The sequence below is a fragment of the Nematostella vectensis genome, chromosome 9 (genome assembly GCF_932526225.1).
Source record: "Nematostella vectensis chromosome 9, jaNemVect1.1, whole genome shotgun sequence".
In the NCBI taxonomy this organism is placed as follows: Eukaryota; Metazoa; Cnidaria; class Anthozoa; order Actiniaria; family Edwardsiidae; genus Nematostella; species Nematostella vectensis.
In genome coordinates this window covers 13,272,078-13,293,794 of record NC_064042.1, presented here as the reverse complement: position 1 = coordinate 13,293,794, position 21,717 = coordinate 13,272,078, and the positions used below count along the sequence as shown (strand labels likewise).

Genomic DNA, 21,717 nt, shown 5'->3' with positions numbered 1-21,717 from the left:
TGTTTTTCTGTTAAATGTTGATGGTTAGATGGAATATTCGTAACATGCTACCTGGGGTGAAGAGAGAAGAAATACCGGAGGGTGGTGGTAGCGGGAATATAAACCTTTAATACGCGTTTTTTTCTTAATTTCTATATACTTTGATACATTTACTAGAATAATTTTCTCTAGCCTAAAATGAGATATTTACGGTATTTATATACAAGGGCGTCGCTGGCACGCTACAAACTATTTTATCTGTTTAGAAGAAATGGCCAAATTAGTTACTATTAAAGACCGGTATTCTCCGGAAAGTAAGTAAATCTGATAAGCTATATTTCAAGCAAAAGTTACATAAGTTAATTAGGATATCTATAACCAATTCCAGCGAGGTCTGATAGCTTCAAATGCGCTCGTATCTCGCAAGGTTGCCTTCAACGTGTTTTTCTCTCCTGAATTTACACTTTACATATGTCTTTCTCGCGAGTTGTACACCCTACACGTTCCTCCCTCGAAAGTTTTCCGTATAATTTTAATCTATCACGAGTTGAACACTTAACAAATTTCTCTTCCCGCGAGCTGTGCGCGCTACACGTTTGTTTCTCGCGAGTTGTCCACGTAAGCCGCGCTACTAAAGTCGACAGCAAGCTCCGCCGAGATGTCCTCTTCTGACGCAAGAGGCACCATGTTACCATGGTGATTAGTCTCTGCGTACAGCCGATGCCATAACTTAGTCCTCCCCTGGCCCTTATTTGCCACGCGTTCGGTGAAAGGACCGGTAATATTGATGACGTAAGACGGTACTGACCGCTTGGCTGAGTGCACGGAGGAGGACGGTTGGACGGGAGGCGAGGGTTTAATCGACTCTAAAATGTCCGGCGAGGAGTCGCAACGAGCAGTAGTGACGGGACCGTTTGGAACCAAACCGGTTATGTCTCGGTTACCAGCTTGTCCGTTAGGGAAACTGTCCGGACTCGGTCCATCCTGGGGTCCATTCCGGTAGGGTTTGTGCGTGGGCGAGTTCTCATTCTCCTGAACATCCACACCTGAATCTCGATACGCACCACAGGACTCCCGGCTGGCGTTGTAATTGGTTAAGGATTTAGATTCCAGGGGCAGGAAAGATTCATGACGGGGAGGGGAGGGCGAGTAAGTCGTTATACCGTCAAGCTTCATCTTGGCTTCCCTAGATGCAGCGGGAGGCGACAACGGGATGATGACGTCATCTTGATTGACAGCTGCTGCGGCTTCCTCCTCATCCCAGTCCTCATAGTCATGGTCACGTGAGTCTAGTCTCGCCAGCACGGACGCCACCTCTTTTGGCCACTCGGACATCGCGTCAAGAAACTCCTCGTCCGATTCTTCGAGTCCGGACTTGACCGGACTAGAACCGGACGAAAATATATCCTGCTCTGTATCTTTGAGAGGCTCATCATAATCATCGTCATCGTTATCATCGATGATCGTCTCCTTCAAATGGTCCAGGATTGACTCCGGGTCCGTCCGTATCGTTCCAGTGTCCAGTAGACACTTTTCCTCCCTTTGTACTGTTCGGTTATCTACGTTCTCTGAAATTTCTATTACGAACTGGAGATTATCGTTGATTCGAAAAGCGGGCTTGGATTCAGTTTCGTTTTCAGTGAGACTGGTGTCTTCTTTCTTGGCATCCAATTCCGGTTTGTCAACATTCCTTTGCTCCTGTACGGAAATTCCCAAATCACTCTCAACATTTGGCTTATTTTGATTCGGGTCAGATTCCATATCAGCGTTGTCCTTGTGTTGTTGGTCTGATACCGTGGTAACCTGGTTTTTAAGGGCTTCCTGGACTTCTGTAGTAACATGAATGCTGATGCTTTCTTCTGCAATCTCAGTACACAATGCATTTTCGTCCTCCACGATTTCCTTGTTACTAGGGTCCTGACCTGTTTCGATGGAAACAACATTCCCAAGGTTCTCTTCGTCCAGTGTCTCAGTGCTGTCCAGGTTGTCCGGTAATGATAAACTCTTCGCCATTTCGGCCTCGTCCGGGGATTCCCTGACCACGCCCATCTCGTCAAACGACAGGGACCCGGCAGGAAGGGTCTTGGACCGACCCGAACCCCTCCGGACGGCCGACTTCTTCAAGGCTGTGCCCCTCTGGTGGCTGAATGGACTGCTGTCCGGGCTGAACTCCACAGTGGGTTGCTTATGTTGCAGCCACTTCTTTCTGCGGTCCTGACTGGTCCAGCTAGCCTCAGAACCTGTCGGTGACTTTGGTGGGATTGAACTTTCGTCGAAGCTTGTGTGAGGGGAGAAGGTGACCATCTTCTTGGGTTGCTTGGGCTGCGCACCGGTATCCTCGCCCTCTACCACCTCCACTTCACTCTCACTCTTCACACTGCTGCGTGGCTGTGGTGGTGAGTTGAGCATCATCATGTCATCGTCATCATTCAGGTCCTCATCTTCGTCTTTAGCTGCGCGTCTGCTTTTGATGGCTGTAAGCTCGTCCATGAATTTTTGGATGATAGCGTTCTTGCAGCGCGCCGCGTGATGAGGTCTGGCTAGGTTCTCGATCACTTGTAGTTTGTGAGTGCGTTCGGCGTGAGTGTGATGTTTGATCACCGAAGCCTGTAAAAGAGTTCACAATTACTATCAAAAAGAAAAGTTACGGAACATTTACAGAAACTGAAGAGCATGAACAGCATAACTGTTGATTGTTCCATCATCACTGGCTCATTTTTCTAACCGTGCAGATCTTCAAAGTTGGTTTTGGATAATTGAATCATTTTTGGGAGAAGTTCGTTCCTCCACTTTTAAGTTTAATAATTGAGATCGAATTTGCTTCGAAACTAATTTTAATTAGTTTAAAAATGCTTAAACAAAAAAGTGACTAAAACAAAAGTAACCCCTTACCCGAAAGAATAAGGGAACCTTGACGTACCAATCTTCTCTAGGGCTTAAATTTCTTTTGAGGCGACAGCTCAAATACTATGTTCAGTTATATATATATATATCCATATATTATTCACAATTATCGAAACTCACCTTGATTTGAATCAAGGGTAGAAGCATAAGATAAAGCGGCGAGCGATGAGAAATGGCGAAGTCTATGAAGTCCCAGAAAGCAAGCCCACCTATAAAAGAACAGCAGTTTTAGAAAAATAAATCCGGTAGTACGTTTGCTAAAAGTGCATCCTTTCTATGTGTAGATATTGAGTGAGACATCGCTCTAGGGACACTGAGAAACCCCGCTAACAACGGGTCTTCTCTGGATTATTGGAGCAGTCAATATGAATATAGATGATACCCTGTTAACAAAGGCGTTTGAGAAATATTGAAAGGGTTTAACTGTGGTGTACAGTTCCAAAACCCTAAAGAAGAGCACAGCTTTATTTGGTTGGATTTAGCAAGACCGGGTATGATTTTTTTTTTGGAAATGCTGCGAAAAATGAAAGAGTGAGACTCCTCACAGATGTCCCAAGAAACATCAGATGCGTGGTATGCTAGACTGGTAAATGATCGTATCGTGCTATGTGGCGTGCCCAGCACTTACACATCTCGTTGTCGACGACTTTGTCGATAGCGCTAAAAATCAAATGCCATTCTGTCGCGAGCTGATCCTCAAAACATACAATGAGAAGCTTCATCCCTAGAAACAGAAACAGCAAGCGACTTGAATAACAACGACGATACAATAGAATAAAGAGGGTTACATTATAACCTTGTCCAAGCTTCCTAATTAATGTAGCAGGCTTCAATAGCAATGCATAATGAATGCGACAAAGACGGCTACAGCATCAATAACGACTAACCGGACCAACACCACGAGTTAAATCACCTAAGTATGCGGCCTGGTATAGACTGTCCGGAATATCATCCTTGGAGCCGCCCGTCAGGAAAGGGTCATCGAACGCGAGCTGGCGCGGCCCGTCAGACTCCTCCTCTAGCATGATTGACAGGCGTGTGGTCGGGGCGCCTTGGTACTCGCCATTCTTAGTGGTGATCACTCGGAGGAAGCACTTGAGCGCGAACGCTACATCATCGGGGGAGGCCTTCGGCGCATCTAAAACACGAAGCATGAGTATTATAAAAATAATTAAAGCATTCTGTAATAGTGCTTATATTATAAGCCATAAGCCATATTATAAGCACAGTTTTCCTAGTTAGTTAGAATTTCACAGTTTTCCTAGTTAGTTAGAATTTCCATAGTAAGGTTGAGGAACGCGAGCTTCCTACTTTAAAAAAAGACTACTTTACTCCCCAGTCGAGGTAAGAGGCCTCATACGCTGACACGCTAACACACTAGGCCACTTGATTCCCGAATAAAACACCCTCCGTCACTCACGGTGTTGTCATTTTTCACAGCAAAATGTGAAAAAGCAACTATTTTCATCCGCTGATTTAGGGAGGCCAATGAGATATTTCCGATTGAACTTTGTAAATAAAGTATTAAACTTTGTTTTTAGATGGTTATTTCGAGATTCATCACATGATCCTTACAAGATTAAAGGAAAACAATAAAAAAGGTGTGGCAGACAAGAGCTCTTTAAGGAAGGCCACCCACGGCGCAATTTTATGCTACCGCTCAATCGCGAGTCACACAAAGCATCCATTTCCATCGGCTAATTCAATCAAGTAACCAAGATATTTCCAATCAAATATAGTCAATAACATATTAGAATTCGATCGAAGGTTGTCATTTTGAAGTTTCCTTGCGGATAAACCGCTATTTTCCAATAATAAACACACAGAAGGAGTGGGTGATCGACATTCTTAAAGGAGGAGGGAAAAGGTGTCTCACCTGCTCTTCCGGATCCCAGACGTATGCAGATGGGTAGCAACACTCTCAAAAACATCTTCTCCGTCCTGAGTGGACTACCGAAATTGGTGGTTCCACCGCACAGCTCCTTCAGCGTGAAGTCATTGTTGAGCGCGTGCATCAGACGGGAAGCGAGTTTGATGATGGTGTCGGAGAAGTACTGGGGAGGAGCGCATATGGGCGCCATTGGTAGGAAGGCGGTGAGAGAGATGGTGATGGTTGGGCGCTCCTCGAGAACGAAGCTCATGCATGTGGTGACAAGCGCCTGGGGAATACAAATGTATGAAGAGGACCAATGAGGCCTTCAGAACTCATGAGGTGTATAGGGGCGTAGCCAGGATTTTTCCTGGGGGGGGGGGGCAAAGTGATTTCTCAAGAACATTCGTTTCCAACTGACGACTAAGACGTTATACCTTTATTGGACCAGAAATGGGATGGGGGGGAGCTGGGTCACCCCCCCCTCCTGGCTACGCACCTGGTGTACATATTAAGCGGCGTGAAGTTGAAAATATGTGAATTTCTTTTTTTATGTAGATCTTGAAAGCGTCTTTGATAATGAGTTTTACTGTATAAACAAACCGTCTTTGATAATGAATTTTACTGTATAAACAAATTTTGGTGAGAATATTGTGTTTGTCTGTACCATGACACAGCTGCGGCTCATTTAGCGCTTTTGACATCGCCAGAACATTTTGTCAAGAATTGAGCCAGGAAAGCTGGAATATTCTTGTTGTAGCGGAAGGAACAGCTGCACACTCAAACAATGGAATGAAATCTCTTGATATGAATGAGGGCTTTAAGGATCTAGGATTCAAAATCAGGGCCGTGCTTAACATTTCTGGCACGAGGGGGAGGGAGAGAGGAGAGCATAATTGTTAAATACAGACCTTAAGGTACTGCGATTTAGCGATAAACTTCTGTCGACAGAGAACCAGGTAGATACCTAAACGATACATAAAAGTGTCACGTGAGGCAGCATGTCCATATAAGGTATGATAGAATCCTGAAAACTCAGTTTACCTCTAACGTATGACTCTAGCGATTTCCACTCGATGTTTCGCTGAAAAAAAAAACATGTTTCAGTATGAAGTTTGAAAAGACAAGTGAAAAGGCTAAAAGAGGGTCAGGATTGAAGAGGATGGAAGAAATAGGGAGCGGAAGCGATATAAAGAATGGTCAAAGATAAGTTTAAGGATGGGACAAGAGAAATGAAGGTGGGCGAAATGGCGAAGGTAAAGGTAAAAAAACGATGTTAAATATCGTTGGAATTCAAAGCATTGATATCTTATGTCGAATATGACTAGAACAAGTTTTAGCAAGTGTTAGAACCACTTAAACACAAAAAAAAAGAGAAGAAAGGAAATAAAATGAGAAAAGTTCTAAAAATAGGGACGAAAAAGACTTCATCAAATATAAGCGAAAAGGATTCTAATTACGGACCAGATAAGCTTTAAATATGGACAGGAAAAGTTTTAAAAATGGACGAAAAAAATTCCAAATATGGAAAAGAGTTCTGAATATGGAGAACAATTCCAAATATGGACGATTTCAAATACGGAGAAAAGGAATTAAAAACATGAATGCGGAATATTTCCATATGGAGGAGAATTCCAAAAAATTAAAAGCTTCCAATATGGCAAGAAGAGTTCCGAATATGGACGAGAACAATTCCAAATATGGACAAGAAGAGTTCCAAATATGGACGAGAACAATTCCAAATATGGACGAGAAGATTTCCAAATATGGACAAGAAGAGTTCCAAATATGGACGAGAAGAGTTCCGAATATGGACAAAAACAATTCCACATATAGACAAGAATAGTTCCGAATATGGACGAGAATAATTCCAAATATGGACAAAAAGAGTTCCAAATATGGACGAGAACAATTCCAAATATGGACGAGAACAATTCCAAATATGGACGAGAAGAGTTCCGAATATGGACGAGAGCAATTCCACATATGGACAAGAAGAGTTCCGAATATGGACGAGAATAATTCCAAATATGGACAAGAAGAGTTCCAAATATGGACGAGAATAATTCCAAATATGGACAAGAAGAGTTCCAGATATGGACGAGAAGAGTTCCGAATATGGACGAGAACAATTCCAAATATGGACAAAAAGAGTTCCAAATATGGACGAGAACAATTCCAAATATTGGCAAGAGTTCCAAATATGGACGAGAAGAGTTCTGAATATGGACGAGAGCAATTGCACATATGGACAAGAAGAGTTCCGAATATGGACGAGAATAATTCCAAATATGGACAAGAAGAGTTCCAAATATGGACGAGAATAATTCCAAATATGGACAAGAAGAGTTCCAAATATGGACGAGAAGAGTTCCGAATATGGACGAGAACAATTCCAAATATGGACAAGGAGAGTTCCAAATATGGACGAGAACAATTCCAAATAGGGACGAGAACAATTCCAAATATGGACAAGAAGAGTTCCAAATATGGACGAGAACAATTCCAAATAGGGACGAGAACAATTCCAAATATGGACGAGAAGAGTTCCGAATATGAATGAGAACAATCCAAATATGATTAGAAGTGATTTCTCAAAAACATTCGTTTTCAACTGATACGAACGGTCTAAGACGTTATACCTTTATTGGACCAAATATAGACGAGAACAATTCCAAATATGGACGAGAACAATTCCAAAAATGGACAAGAAGAGTTCTAAATATGGACAAGAAGAGTTCCAAATATGGACGAGAACAATTCCAAATATGGACGAGAAGAGTTCCGAATATGGACGAGAACAATTCCAAATATGGACGAGAAGAGTTCCAAATATGGATAAGAAGAGTTCCAAATATGGACGAGAACAATTCCAAATATGGACAAGAAGAGTTCAAAATATGGACGAGAAGAGTTCCGAATATGGACGGACACATTTCCAAATATGGACAAGAAGAGTCCCGAATATGGACTTCAAATATGGATAAAAAGAAGGTATGGGAGCGACACGAAGATTTCTAAATATGAACCTCAGTCTATAAATATCCAAATAAGGTAAGCGGTGGTGTTATGACGTCACGCGAGAGAACGGCTGGATCACTCGGTAAGCCTGGGTCTACCTTTCTCTTTTTCCTGCGTCGGTGACGGCGCGAGCCCCTAAAGTCCTACAGACATGTGCGGTACAGTACGTCAACGACATAAACACAACATACAAACTAAAAATTTACCACGACAAAGAGCGAAGACAAGATTTAGAAGATTTCTGTTAGGGTAAACAGAGCTCGTGGTCTTTTTAGACGTGTCTGGCCAACTTGATTTTTAAATAGGCCATTTTCACTTCAATGTTTTATGCTGTCACAGAGGTATTCCTTTTTATAGGACACTATAAATATGAATAAATAATCAACTGAAAGTTTATTCCCATCCGCCCGATGGGAGATTAAATCGGACAGTATTACATTCATCTCAGAGATCTAAGGATAATTATTTAGCCCCGATGGTTTTTTTTATATCTTTTCATGTTTTCGGGCTTTCCGAAATATCGTTAAAATAACTCTTAGGCCGTGCGAGCCTTCGCCACTTACCACAAGGTCTGGCTTATGGATGAGCTTGTTGAAGATCTTACTGAGACGCTTGAGGACAAGATTTACCGCGGGCTCAACTGCATCTGGCGACCAGTCAATTAAAGGTAACGCTTGCAGCATGTACCTGGAACGCAACAACATCACGCGAAGCAATCAATATACTCGATCCAATAACCACGTGTAATGCAATCCACATCAATCCCCATTCTCAAAGCAATCATCTAAATAACGCAATCACCATATGTAATGCAATTACTATCGATCAAACAGTCACCACATGTAACGCAACCACACCAGACAAAGCAGTTTTTCCATATGTAACACAATCATTATATGTGTCGGCAAATACATACACAATCAACCAATAAACAATCAGAATTACAGCCCCGTACCCCCCACGAAGGCCGAAGGTCCACTTTCGGTTCTCAATAGACGTGCTATTTGTAGACAAAACTATAAAGCATAAGCTAGATCAGTCTGGTATGTAGCCAAATCCGAAAAAAAACATCCCGTGGCAATACTGAAAAAGCATAAAAAAAATCATTTTTTTGTTTTTTTTTCGGGGTGTTCACAGACCTCCCCCCCAACGGAAAATTAGGTCAACTTTTTCGGATTTGGCATGCCCCAAGAAAAATCGTGGGTAAGTGCCTGAATTATCACTGCGTAATCAACATAGAAAATTATCACAATAACACAACCTAATCTTAACATGTTAGGCAAAAAAACTAGAAGAAATTATCACATGTAAGGCCACCACATTGATGTAACGCAAAGGTGATGAAGCACAATAGAAAATGTCAACACGTGTAAGACGATAAAGGGGGCACACCAAGACTTAGTCGCGACTTTCTTTCTGAAATTATGTTTAATCGCGATATCGCTCTATTAAAACAATCACGCAACGCAAAACCACAGTAACGCAATCCTGGTTGTCACGCACCTTTGTACCCCAGGACTGTTCATTGTGATGGGATCATACACCGCCAGTTTCATAAGCGAATACATGATCTCTGCTAACAGCTATGGAAATTACCAAAAACATGACATTAGGTTTTAACTAGGTTGGTGTATACAATGCTTTTCAAACAATAGACGGTTAGAGGAAAATAAAAATATAATTATTGTAAAGGCGAACTCTTTATCAAGCATGCTAGATATACTCCCATCAAAACATCTATATGTCGGACACAAATCACGAAAATACTAATAATGACAAGAAAGTCGGACACCCTTGAAAGCGACCAGTTAAGCACTTAACATATCTCTAAGTCGGCCACCACTTACGATAATATTGATATCGTCTAGTAAGTCGGATACCCAAAAAGGCGACCAGTAAAGCACAAAACACCCCCTCTAAGTTGGGCAACATTTACAATAATACCGATACTGATTACTGAGTAAGTCATGAGACACCCATGAAAGCGACCAGTGAGACACTTAGCACCCTTTTAAGTCAGACACCATTTACAACAATACTGATATCATCAGGTCAGTTGGATACCCATGAAAGCGACCCCCTAAGTCGGGCACCACTTAGAATATTACTGATATCGTCCAGTACAGTCAGTAGAATACCTCTCTAATTCGGGCACCACTTACGATAATACTGATATCGTCCAGTAAGTCCGGCAAGGCCTGTCTGGTGGGAAGCACTTTGCGGATCTCCTCCACTCGTCGTGTGCAGATACTCACATAATCGGCTACCAGTACGAGAAGTGCATTACGCGGCTTACGGTACTGTTCCAGCGCCTCCATCACTTCATTTTTCGCCTCCTGAGCCCGCAGTCGCTCAAGCAGCGGGCGTTCGCGGTGCACTGGTAATGAGAATATGAACTTGTTGAGATAACAGACGATAGCTGACGTACAAGTACACGCTGGAATGTTTATAAAACAGAACGATAGCTAAGATACACTAAAGTATACGTTTGCATCTTCGTGGATCATTGACTTGAAATGGGATCCATCTTTTTGAAGATGATATGATAATTGCAACGTTAAAACTGTGATACTATTTTGTTAATGAAAACAACGACGATGATGATGATGATGATGATGTTTTCCTAAATATAATGTAGTGCTCCGACGAAGGGCTAACGTTCGAAACGTCAGCGCAATTACTCTGTTTCACAGAGGCGTTTAACATACCTTTTCAACCTTGTGTTGATTTATACCTTGTCATAATGTAGTGTTTCGTGTGTGAATGTAGTGCACGGCGCTAACTGGGACCAAAGGCCATCCCTCGTCAGGTCAGTTATATTCGATCTACTTTTTAGTTTACGTTTGACGTGTTGAAAGATTTGAGAAAAAATCAAATATGAACAAAAATAAAATAAAACACATTTTCGATGAACGACATTCCTCGTGGACTTTCGTAGCTATGTGCATATGACTGAATGATTTTACCCTTTTTTAGACTAGTTAGTTGTTATATCCTAAGGGCGGTGCCACGCATGGGGCGTGTCCTGTTGTTCCCTTTTTTTGCATGTGTTTTAAAGGCCATTCCAGCTATAAGTTTGCGCGCGCATTACCATAGAAACCTACCTCAACTACCAGAATGCAGCGCGCGCATTTTTAAGCTTGCACCAATCGAAGCGCGCGCTGCATGCCGGTAGTTGAGGTAGGTTTCCATGGTGAGTGCGCGCGTATGTTTATAGCTGGAATGGCCTATTGTCTTCCAATTTATTCCATCTTATTTCCATACTTTTGTTGTTGACACAACGAAGTTGGAATCAAATACACAAACAAATAAATGAATACAAAGTTAAATAAATATATAGACAAATGATAACAGGCGTGGGGGATGGACCACGTGATTATCACGTGCACACTTACGCCCATCCCCGTCGTCGTCGTCTTCTCCATGCGCCACGTCATAGCTGCTGACGCTGCCGCGACTGATGTTGAGTGACGTGGTGGAACCCCACTGACTGTGACCCGCCTGGCGCTCAGACCGATCCGTCATGGACTTGAAACTTTGAAAATGCACGAATGACCTACAGAGACAAGTGAGTGGAACACTTTTAGTGACACAACTTGTGTAAACAAACACAAACAATAGATCAATAACGCAATAAGAACTCTTGATCAACACGTCACACAAGTAACACAACTTACACAAGGGTGGGGTTACCTGGTCAGGACGTCCGAACTCTTGATCAACACGTGGATGGAGTAACACAACTTACACAAGGAAGGGGTTACCTGGTCAGGACGTCCGAACTCTTGATCAACACGTGGATGGAGTAGCACAACTTACACAAGGGTGGGGTTACCTGGTCAGGACGTCCGAACTCTTGATCAACACGTGGATGGAGTAACACAACTTACACAAGGGTGGGGTTACCTGGTCCGGACGTCCGAACTCTTGATCAACACGTGGATGGAGTAACACAACTTACACAAGGGTGGGGTTACCTGGTCAGGACGTCCGAACTCTTGATCAACACGTGGATGGAGTAACACAACTTACACAAGGGTGGGGTTACCTGGTCAGGACGTCCGAACTCTTGATCAACACGTGGATGGAGTAACACAACTTACACAAGGGTGGGGTTACCTGGTCCGGACGTCCGAACTCTTGATCAACACGTGGTAGAGTAACACAACTTACACAAGGGTGGGGTTACCTGGTCAGGACGTCCGAACTCTTGATCAACACGTTGATGGAGGTGCAGAGCGCGCTGATGGCTGCCGCTTCTTTCTTGGTCGCCTCCATGTCACCATTTTCGCTCTCTTCCGACAGGGACTCGAGATAATACGGCAAGATAGCAGACAACACGACCTGAGGGAAGAGCATTGCACAAGCTTGAGTAACACAAGATAAGTCAACCAAGAGGTCAGGCACGATAAGTCAAGTAAAGTATATAACACGAAAGATGAGTCGGTATAAGTAAGGTAGGGTGGGTAATGCACATTGATAAGTTACGAAAGATGCATAACGCAAGATGAGTCACGCATGACATTCACGCACGATAATCAAGCAAAATAAATAACACCAGAAGATGGGGACATGCTAGGTGTGTCACGAAAGATGTGTAGAGTATTGTTGACATGGCATAACCTGAGTATCAGGCCCTCCTATGTTTCAATCGTGCCGGCGAGAAACAAGACAAGGGCCTGATACAAGAACTGTTCAAATCGCATGTTCTCATGCCGGATTCCGGCATGGCTCCTGATTGGTAAAAAAACAAAGGGAACTTGAATGGGACGCGCTATATATAGTACCCTAACCCGTCGACTGCTCGTTCTCCGAGTAATGGCGGACTCAAAAACGGCTTTTGACCTTGCGTTAGCAGTATCAGAGAAATCGTTTTATATAACATTTAAAAAAAATATTTTCCTCTCCTTATTTTCTTTGGAAAAATTAAAATTCCGCCTGACACTCAGGTTAGATGTTCAAATGTCTTGCCCAGGCCGATCATTGTTTATTTCACTTTGGTATCATTTTTCGAAGCGAAGATCTACTAGTTATACCAAAGTCGCTGGAAATATTGATGTCATAGAAGCTGCTAAATACTACGGACATCATAAGTAGCCGAATATACAAGAAATTTGTCTTCCAGCGAGTTTTTGATCGAGTGAGCTTATCAAATAATGGCATTTGTGTTCAAGTAGAGGACTGTCTATTTAGACGAAACAGCCTGTAGTATTGGTGATATGAATATCCTGTAGTAATTAAGCGATGTGTGGATCTGCAGTCATATACTTTTATACTTTCGTCTAAATAGACAGTCCTCTACGATTTAAAAATCGTAAATCTCCTGAGCCGTGAACTCTTTGCGTTTCAAATCATTTAGCATAAAGTTACCCTCACCGGAGTTCGTCGTTACTAAAATTATTACCCTTGCATATAACACCAATGTAGTTTTGTTTTACATAAATAATGTTGTTAATTTGATTTGGGCATCTGATTGTGCCACCACGCGAGTCATTGGAAAATTGACAGCCGACGTATTTTGACAGAGGCCTGAAAAGGGGCGGCAGGCGTCGCGTCTAGTATTTGTGTCAGGCGTACTTTTATTTTCTCTCTCTAACTTTTGAAAAATAAAATCTCCTGATACTCAGGCTAGACATGGCAATATAATATCGTGGGTAGTGCAGATCTGTCGCACGGTACAACGGAATGCTTACCATCATTTGTGTCGCGCGTTTGGACTCGGGGGCAAAGTCCACTACTGTCACGCAAAGTCGTAACGCAATATCTACTTTACTCTCCCCGGGTGCGTCGATTTCGTTCCCGTAACACGAGTCCTTAAAGGAAAAGAGAAATAAAATTTTTTTTACACAAGTTATTTTTTCTTTATGAAAACAATATATTTTCATATTTATCACAGATAAAATTTGTTTGTCACGCATGACAGGTATTGCCACTTACCATCGCTTTGAGTGGCTTGTCGGCGTGGACCAATTCAAGAATATCTAGTTCATCCGGGACGTTCTTGTCCAGTGAGGCCAGCAATGTGTACAGACACTTCGGGGGGACCTGTTGGACAGATAGAGGAAAGCTGGATGTTTATTGTCATAACCTACATATTGCATACCATAATATTTGATGTCCTTACTTTGGCCACATAAGAGCTTAAAGCCGCATTGTCACCAGTTTACTTCCGGTCGATTACTTAACAATCTCCGATGATTTTTAACGGAAACGCGAAAAAGCAGTGTGTCTATTAGAAGTTTCTTTGAGGATGTGACTGATAATTTAGAGCGGATGGCCTGTTAAATATCTCGGATTCTTTTGTCTTTTGACGGTTGAGGTTTCCGTCGGACCTTCGGGAGTAAACTGGTGACAATGCGGCTTTAATTCAGCGTTTTATACAGAGTCTTGTTTTCATTTGTCTTAGATGACAGCCATTTTGAATTTTCCCAAGAAACCCTCGTTTTGTATTATCCCATGCCTTTCGCGCGCTTGCCCAAACTAGAAAAGTACTTAGTTGTTACTCGAAAGACACAAGAACAATTATATCATATTGTTGCTGAGAATACAATACACCAAAAACTGGAAATCGACTCTGCCAAATTTTCGTCTTTAATAAGACTTCTTCAGGGCAGACTCAAATATGATATAGATATATATATGTAGATATATTGTTGCTGAGAATATACGTGCCAGTGTAAAACGCATTTATTAGGTTCCAGGGATACCCGCGATACCGACAATTGGAAAGCGTGACGCAGTCAAGCCAAGTAACGACAACTTGATCTGCCATCAAAATGCTCAACCTGATTAGCGGAAAGTAAGCAGAAAAGACAGTTTGCCGGAAGAACGCGTGTGTATAGAATATGTAGCGTAAACGAGCCGATTTTTGCGCGTGTTTCGAATGGAAAAGATTTTCTTATGCCTTATCTTAAGAGCGGGAAAAGAAGTGAGAATTACTTCAGACTATGGTTAGTACCATCTTGTGAGTTCTGTTCTTATAGTATAAAGTGGCTTTGGAGCTATATCAAAGGATTATTATTTTTTTTTTTTAATACTCTATTATTTGTCTTACCAGGGCTGTAGGATCATCTGGCTCGAGTTCGGTAGCATCTTCGAGTCGCGTCTCCAATAGAAGAATCGGCGCAACACTCGCGAACAGCTATGTATCGGATGTATAAGATGCTATGTATAAGATGCGTCAAGACAACAACAACAACAACAACAACAACAGCAACAGCAACAACAACAACAACAATAAATAACAGCAGAAGCCTCAACGGCACCAGTAGCAAAAACAACAGCAGCAGCAAGAGTATCGACGGCGAAAGCGCAAGGGATATCGGTAGACCTAGAGCAAACGCTGCTCCTTTCGTGTGATTGTTTTAAATGCAAATACATTCAAATGAACATAAAACAATCGACTTGCTATAATAAAAAAAGAGCAATGACAATAGCAGTAGCAGCAGAAACACAAAACACATAAAGCCAGTTACAAATATTGCTGCAATAACGATGCCTTGTAAAGATGCGCAAACTACTCTATTATGACCATCACCTGAAGCAGACACGGCTTTTGGTGAAGTGCGTAGAATTGACTCAATGCGAACTGGAATGAAAATGAAAACATATAATAAATCATGTGGGAAGACGTTATGCCGCCTATCGCTACAACCCATACATCCCTTCTTATTCTTTGTCTTTTTAACCCACACCTCCCTCCCCTCTCGTGTCTCTTTCCTCTCCCCCTCCCCCTCTTCTCACTTCCTCTCCCCTCCTGACTGGGGCTGACAGCTCACCTCAATAGCTCGCGTCACCATGTCGTTTCCCTGGTGATGAGCGTAGACTTGAAGCAGGGATGGAAACACGAAATGGAATCTGGGGATTTGAAGAAACGTAAGAGAAGCTCTATGCCCGAGCTTTTTTCAAGACCAATCATTCATCGTGGTGAATGTATACTAGTAGAACATATTTGTTGGTCTCACAAAGCAGTCATCGGTTGAATCAGAATAGTAATTGTCTAGAAGGATCGCGATGTTTTAATTGCAACCTTCAAGTCTGCTGTTGAAATATCCATCTAAAAACAATGATTTAAAGTTCGTTTTCCAAATTCAATCTAAATAATGCAACAGCTTTTCCAAATCAGCAGATGGAAAGAGCTGCTTTCTTACACTTGGTACTTTGATAGCATGACACATTTGCGGCTGAGAGAGACAGACACAGTTGTCTCCGACTTGCACTAACAGATCTAGGGCCATTTTTGGGTAATAAACTCGCACGCGCTCCGGGTTTTAGCCGCAAAATACCAACAATAACAAGAAAATTCTTTAGCGCTTACGTTTAAGCAGGGAAGTGCAACACCACGACATACAGAATCTCCAATGAAGACAATCAGCCAGAAAGTTTTTTTGCCAGAAATGTAAGAGTTTTTTTCGTCGTTCTTTGGCGTGGTGGGAGTAGTTATTTCTGTGTTTACTTTGCCTTGGATTTGCCACACACATTTGCCACACATGTAGTTGAGTTTGAATATATCTCATTTTCGACTACTTGTTGTCATCCCTAGACAACCTCCTCTACAAATGTTGTTACCAGAAAAAAGTTCTGATCATATCTCTTTATCCTCCAATAACCTCCTCTACAAATGTTACCAGAAAAAAGTTCTGATCATATCTCTTTATCATCCAATAACCTCCTCTACAAATGTTGTTACCAGAAAAACGTTCTGATCATATCTCTTTATCATCCAATAACCTCCTCTACAAATGTTGTTACCAGAAAAAAAGTTCTAATCATATCTCTTTATTGTCCAATAACCTCCTCTACAAATGTTGTTACCAGAAAAAAGTTCTGATCATATCTCTTTATCATCCAATAACCTCCTCTACAAATGTTACCAGAAAAAAGTTCTGATCATATCTCTTTATCATCCAATAACCTCCTCTACAAATGTTACCAGAAAAAAGTTCTGATCATATGTCTTTAGAAAAAAAGTTCTGATCATATGTCTTTAGAAAAAAAGTTCTGATCATATGTCTTTAGAAAAAAAGTTCTGATCATATGTCTTTAGAAAAAAAGTTCTGATCATATGTCTTTAGAAAAAAAGTTCTGATCATATGTCTTTAGAAAAAAAGTTCTGATCATATGTCTTTAGAAAAAAAGTTCTGATCATATGTCTTTAGAAAAAAAGTTCTGATAATATGTCTTTAGAAAAAAAGTTCTGATCATATCTCTTTATCCTCCAATAACCTACTCTACAAATGTTGTTACCAGAAAAAAAGTTCTGATCATATCTCTTTACCATCCAACAACAGTGCTGGGGCAGTGCCAGATCTAATAAATTACCAAACTCACCCGTCGCCGGCAAAGATATGTGAAAAGTGAATTGCAATGTTGATCAGTGAAGCGATGCCAAGACGAATCATAGCCGCGTCCTCACAGTGAAGGAGAATTGCACCATTGATCACGTTGATGAATAAATTCAGGTCCGCGGGACCCCATGGGAAGTCGCTAGGTGTGTACTGAAACAACGCGGCCACAAGCTGAGGATAGGAGTGAAATAGCCAATATGAGAAAGTAGCACGATAGCTCAGTGGTACGTGCTTAGTGGTACATGTACCTATATGTAGAAGAACTGCTGAGGACACTGGCCCGTTGTACCATCTTTACTAATCCGCACTCAAGATTGAAAGCTGCGTGGAGTAGTCCGTATGTGTGTGACACTTGACATAGTGTGTGACACGTGACAAAGTGCGTGACACGTGACAAAGTGTGTGACACGTGACAAAGTGCGTGACACGTGACATAGTGCGTGACACTTGACATGTGCGTGACACTTGACATAGTGAGTGACACTTGATATAGTGTGTGACACTTGACACAGTGTGTGACACTTGACATAGTGCGTGACACCTGACATAGTGTGACACATGACATAGTGTGTGACACTTGACACAGTGTGTGACACTTGATATAGGGCGTGACACTTGGTTATCAATGTGTGTGACACTTCGCATTGTGTGTGACACTTGGTATAGTGTGTGACACTTCGCATTGTGTTTGACACTTATCAATGTGTGTGACACTTCGCATTGTGTGTGACACTTGGTATAGTGCGTGAAACTTTGTGACGCAGCACATGCGTACCTTGACCCAATAGATTTTGTGAATCACGTCCATACCAAACAGCTCCTAGAGATAAGACAGAAACTTTTAGAGAGACTGGAAGTTATATCGACTCTCTTGAACACTTGGTCGCGAGGCTGAAATGAAAACTGGTCAACCTCAGGGTTTGGGTTCTTTCAAATAATAATGTGCCAAGATGATCAGACTATGGTCGTTATAGAGAGGTCTTACCTTGCCCTTCACTCCACCACTGTACAGAGCGAAATCACTATCCAGAGCTTTTCGCGGGAACGAGGTCTGTCGGCTGAACTCGCCATGCAGAAAGGAGGAGTGTTTCTGAGAGAAATGTGAGGGTCAGAGGGGCTTGTGTTATAGCTGCATCAATGCCAATGTATTCTAAACATCACTTTTTAGAAAGAGCGAGTTTCCAACAATACCGAAGCTGTTTTATTGGACGTATACTCGAAATGTAAATTTGTCCAATAAGTGGGCCCCCACCTGGTTGGGAACGGCCTTGAGAATGGCGAGGCACATTGCGATCCGCCCAGTGTCCGCAAGTTTAGAAGTAAACGCCTGAAATAGAGCAACAACCGAATTGCAATTTAACCACCTTTTATTAATACCAATAATTGAATATTTTAGTAGAGATATTTAGGCAGGACCCTGCAAAGAATGAGTGTTTTTTCTTCATTTAAAAAAAGACTACACTTACACAGTCACAAAAACGTGAACAACAGTTAAGAACATGGCTTTAAAAAGGGTTTAACAATGATGCTATTAAGCTTATCCAACTAGAAGAAATATAAAGACATATTACATACACGTCTTCGTAAGCAAAATAAAATTTGCTTATATTCTTTTTTAATATCTTTCTATAACTAAAAAAATACAGGGGCAACATAAGAGAGGGACTAAGAATTGATATTTCAACTTTGTAGGCAGATTATCACGTGACCAACCTGAGCCTGCCGTAATAGGAATGCGGATTCCGGGTCCACGTGCTCCAAGCTGAGCTGGGGACTGGGGAAACCTTTTCGGTGCGCAAACACGTCACGCACATAGTCACGCTCTTCCAGTAATTGCTCTGAAATGTGACAGTAACGCAACGATTATGAAGGCCACACAGAAATATAGATTGTAGGATTTGATAGGCTAATATGGCCTGACAAATGGTCATTAGTGCTGAAGCCTTCATGCACAACATCGCCCAACACTGTTGGTAAAACATAGTAAAGATAATGTCCCCTCCCCAATATTTTCAATTAAACCAGTAGGGAGGTGGCTGTGCCCCCAAATTATTGATGTTACTGTATTGTGCCCCCCCCCCCCCCCAACCCCCCAATCCTATGTAGCCTACTACGGCTCTGCTAAGCTAATAAATTAATAACAAGCAAGCAATTACAGCGCGACCAAAAACCGCAAACAGACTTTTAACCAGTCATATGCAAGATTAAATAGACGAGTTTTTGACTGCTGAGTGTATGCGAATCCTCGCTTGTGATTCGTAAGAAGACAATGAACATCCCACACATATTTCTGATGTCCATGGCCTTAGGTCGCGCTGTAAGCAAACATTCACACATAAAACATTGCCCATTTTCAAACGACTAGATTCTGTTGACTTACTTGACTTAGTGTCGATAAGCCACAAGTCCCGCTCGTTCAGGTTGAAGCGCGTGCGAAGGTAAGAGATCACTTTACTGAACGTCATTTCCTGCATACAATAAATTGCATAAAGAAAGAGAATGCATATAGCACAACGGACTTCACAACGTTAAAATATTGAGGGCAGGGTGATTTTCTGGTCTATTTTTTTTTCTAGCCTTGAAAACCCTTTTTTTCAACTGTATAACAACGAAAGCGTACGAGAGTGTCTTAACATGATTCGCGCACAAATTATTATTATTGCTTATTATTTCCATCAAATATTACTGTAAATTTGTCTGCACTTGAACCAAGACTCATCGAAACATGTATTTTCTATTGTGAGTGAAATAGTGAAGCTTCTTTCAATTCATACACAATGAAACAGAGAAGGCGCTCCTTGCCCACTCCCTTATCCCTTGCAGCCCTTAAAGCAATACATACCTCGTTGACCGGGATCTTCTCGGACATGGATTCTGTGTTGCAGCACGTGACGGCGAGTTTCTAAACAACAACACACGAATAAGCTTGGTTCTCCCGAGCAACAACAAACGATTAAACTTGGTTCTCACAAGGACGCAAACGCGACGCAATAAATTTTCGACTATCGCTGGAACTCAAGCGCAAGAGAACGCAAATGCTTATGAATTTTCACTAATTCTGGTTTCTGCCACGCTTGTGTTTGCGCAAACGATTCCGTTTTTCAAATACGAAAGTCAAGCATGTTCTATATCCAAAATTGGGTTCACGAATTCTTCTTACCTTTGCACCAGGGACATTTGCAAAGATCAGCATGGCAGCCTAAAACATATAAATAATCAATGGACACAAATAAAGTTCGGAATTTCAAAATATAATTTTTTCAAACAATTTGCTATTCACTAAACATTACATTATAGATATGAGATTACATACAAAAGTAATGAATTTTTCAATGTCAAAAACGGCCAACATTAGCAACGCGACATGGGCAGCGTGTGGCAGGGACTGTTAAAATAAACCTATTAGAACCTACTTTGCCTAAAATAAGTACCCCGAAATATAAGAACCTATTTTGCAAGACTTTATCTAGCGGTACTTACACGTGACTCTCTATGTAATCCATCCTTTAAGGCTAAGTTCAAACGTCGTATTATCAATGAATCGTAATTCAATGCAAATGCATGCAAATGAATCGAGTCGATTGTCTAATCTCCTTTTAGATGCATTTGCATTGAATACGGCTCGTGGATAATACGATATTTGAACTTAGCCTTATATACAACCCCTTTACAAAATTTGTGAGGTTAAGTACTTACGTCGCAATGTTCCTTTTTCAGGCATTGCTTGATGTCTTTCAAGAACAGGCCTTTGACGCTCGGTACAAGCTGCAGAAAATGCCAGTTATTTATCGAGGCACGTGACAAGGCAAGAGAATTAACAAGACTTCAAGTGAAGAGACTACAAAATAAACACTAGACCACGTGTACTAACCTCCCACGTCAAGGACAAGACGAGCGCCACAGAGTCCTGGGCACCAGGCTTGTTGGTTCGAGCGTAATACATGGCGACACCAACCTGAACAAAAAAATATGGGAAAAATGAGTGATAATTACAAACAGTAAATGAAGTATGCATTGAGGCCGGGTAATTGTTTTCAAAAATTCGTTCAAATTGAAACGCGTTTAGAAGACCATTAATGTAGGGTGCGATCGATCTGTTGCGAATATAATGACCAAGGCTTCTAGTTTGCAAATTCATAAATCAATGAGATACTTTTTTAAAATAATTACTCGCGATAGCCCTTAATTATTTTAATCTTGGGGAAACGCCAAAACATTACGAGTACCGCCGCCATCTTGAAGGCTCCAAACATTGGTCGAGGGATAAATCGAGGGGGGGGGAGGGTGAGGGCAGACTCGCCTTAGGCCAATCATTCGCGCCTTCAATATGGGGGCAGCACTGGGGTCTACGGTTTTAACGGAATGGATGCTCTAATGAGGGCTAATGATAATTCCAAAGGTTGTGTTTTGATGTTCAATGTTATTGGTTGCTCTAGCGTTCTAGCGCGCTTCAATGATCGGAATGATCAGACGTTGGACAGTTACCAGATTATTGAAAAGGAGCGCACTTCAATGATCGGAATGATCGGACGTTGGACAGTTACCAGATTATTGAGGAGGAGCGCGCTTCAATGATCGGAATGATCGGACGTTGGA

The 21,717-nt window shown here is 41.8% G+C and overlaps 1 protein-coding gene across 3 annotated transcripts in view; it reads right to left on the bottom strand.

The window, feature by feature from the left end:
* Nucleotides 1–88: 88 nt before the first annotated feature.
* LOC5506441 (protein unc-80 homolog) overlaps nt 89–21,717 on the bottom strand; it is a 45,335-nt gene continuing 23,706 nt past the window's right edge. For all 3 annotated transcript variants that reach the window (XM_048732254.1, XM_048732256.1, XM_048732255.1), the window contains 27 exons: nt 20,993–21,076; nt 20,818–20,886; nt 20,282–20,320; nt 19,964–20,023; nt 19,502–19,589; nt 18,835–18,959; nt 18,374–18,448; nt 18,107–18,211; nt 17,897–17,941; nt 17,105–17,292; nt 15,553–15,631; nt 15,312–15,362; nt 14,829–14,915; nt 13,712–13,819; nt 13,468–13,587; nt 11,964–12,118; nt 11,170–11,330; nt 9,937–10,151; nt 9,278–9,357; nt 8,338–8,461; nt 5,798–5,837; nt 5,665–5,720; nt 4,760–5,042; nt 3,797–4,021; nt 3,512–3,607; nt 3,004–3,092; nt 89–2,586 (listed from right to left, as the gene is read on the bottom strand). In XM_048732254.1, coding sequence (XP_048588211.1) covers nt 568–2,586; nt 3,004–3,092; nt 3,512–3,607; nt 3,797–4,021; nt 4,760–5,042; nt 5,665–5,720; nt 5,798–5,837; nt 8,338–8,461; nt 9,278–9,357; nt 9,937–10,151; nt 11,170–11,330; nt 11,964–12,118; nt 13,468–13,587; nt 13,712–13,819; nt 14,829–14,915; nt 15,312–15,362; nt 15,553–15,631; nt 17,105–17,292; nt 17,897–17,941; nt 18,107–18,211; nt 18,374–18,448; nt 18,835–18,959; nt 19,502–19,589; nt 19,964–20,023; nt 20,282–20,320; nt 20,818–20,886; nt 20,993–21,076 — 4,866 coding nt within the window. In that variant the 3' untranslated portion in view covers nt 89–567. The remainder of the gene's footprint in view (nt 2,587–3,003; nt 3,093–3,511; nt 3,608–3,796; nt 4,022–4,759; nt 5,043–5,664; nt 5,721–5,797; nt 5,838–8,337; nt 8,462–9,277; nt 9,358–9,936; nt 10,152–11,169; nt 11,331–11,963; nt 12,119–13,467; nt 13,588–13,711; nt 13,820–14,828; nt 14,916–15,311; nt 15,363–15,552; nt 15,632–17,104; nt 17,293–17,896; nt 17,942–18,106; nt 18,212–18,373; nt 18,449–18,834; nt 18,960–19,501; nt 19,590–19,963; nt 20,024–20,281; nt 20,321–20,817; nt 20,887–20,992; nt 21,077–21,717) is intronic.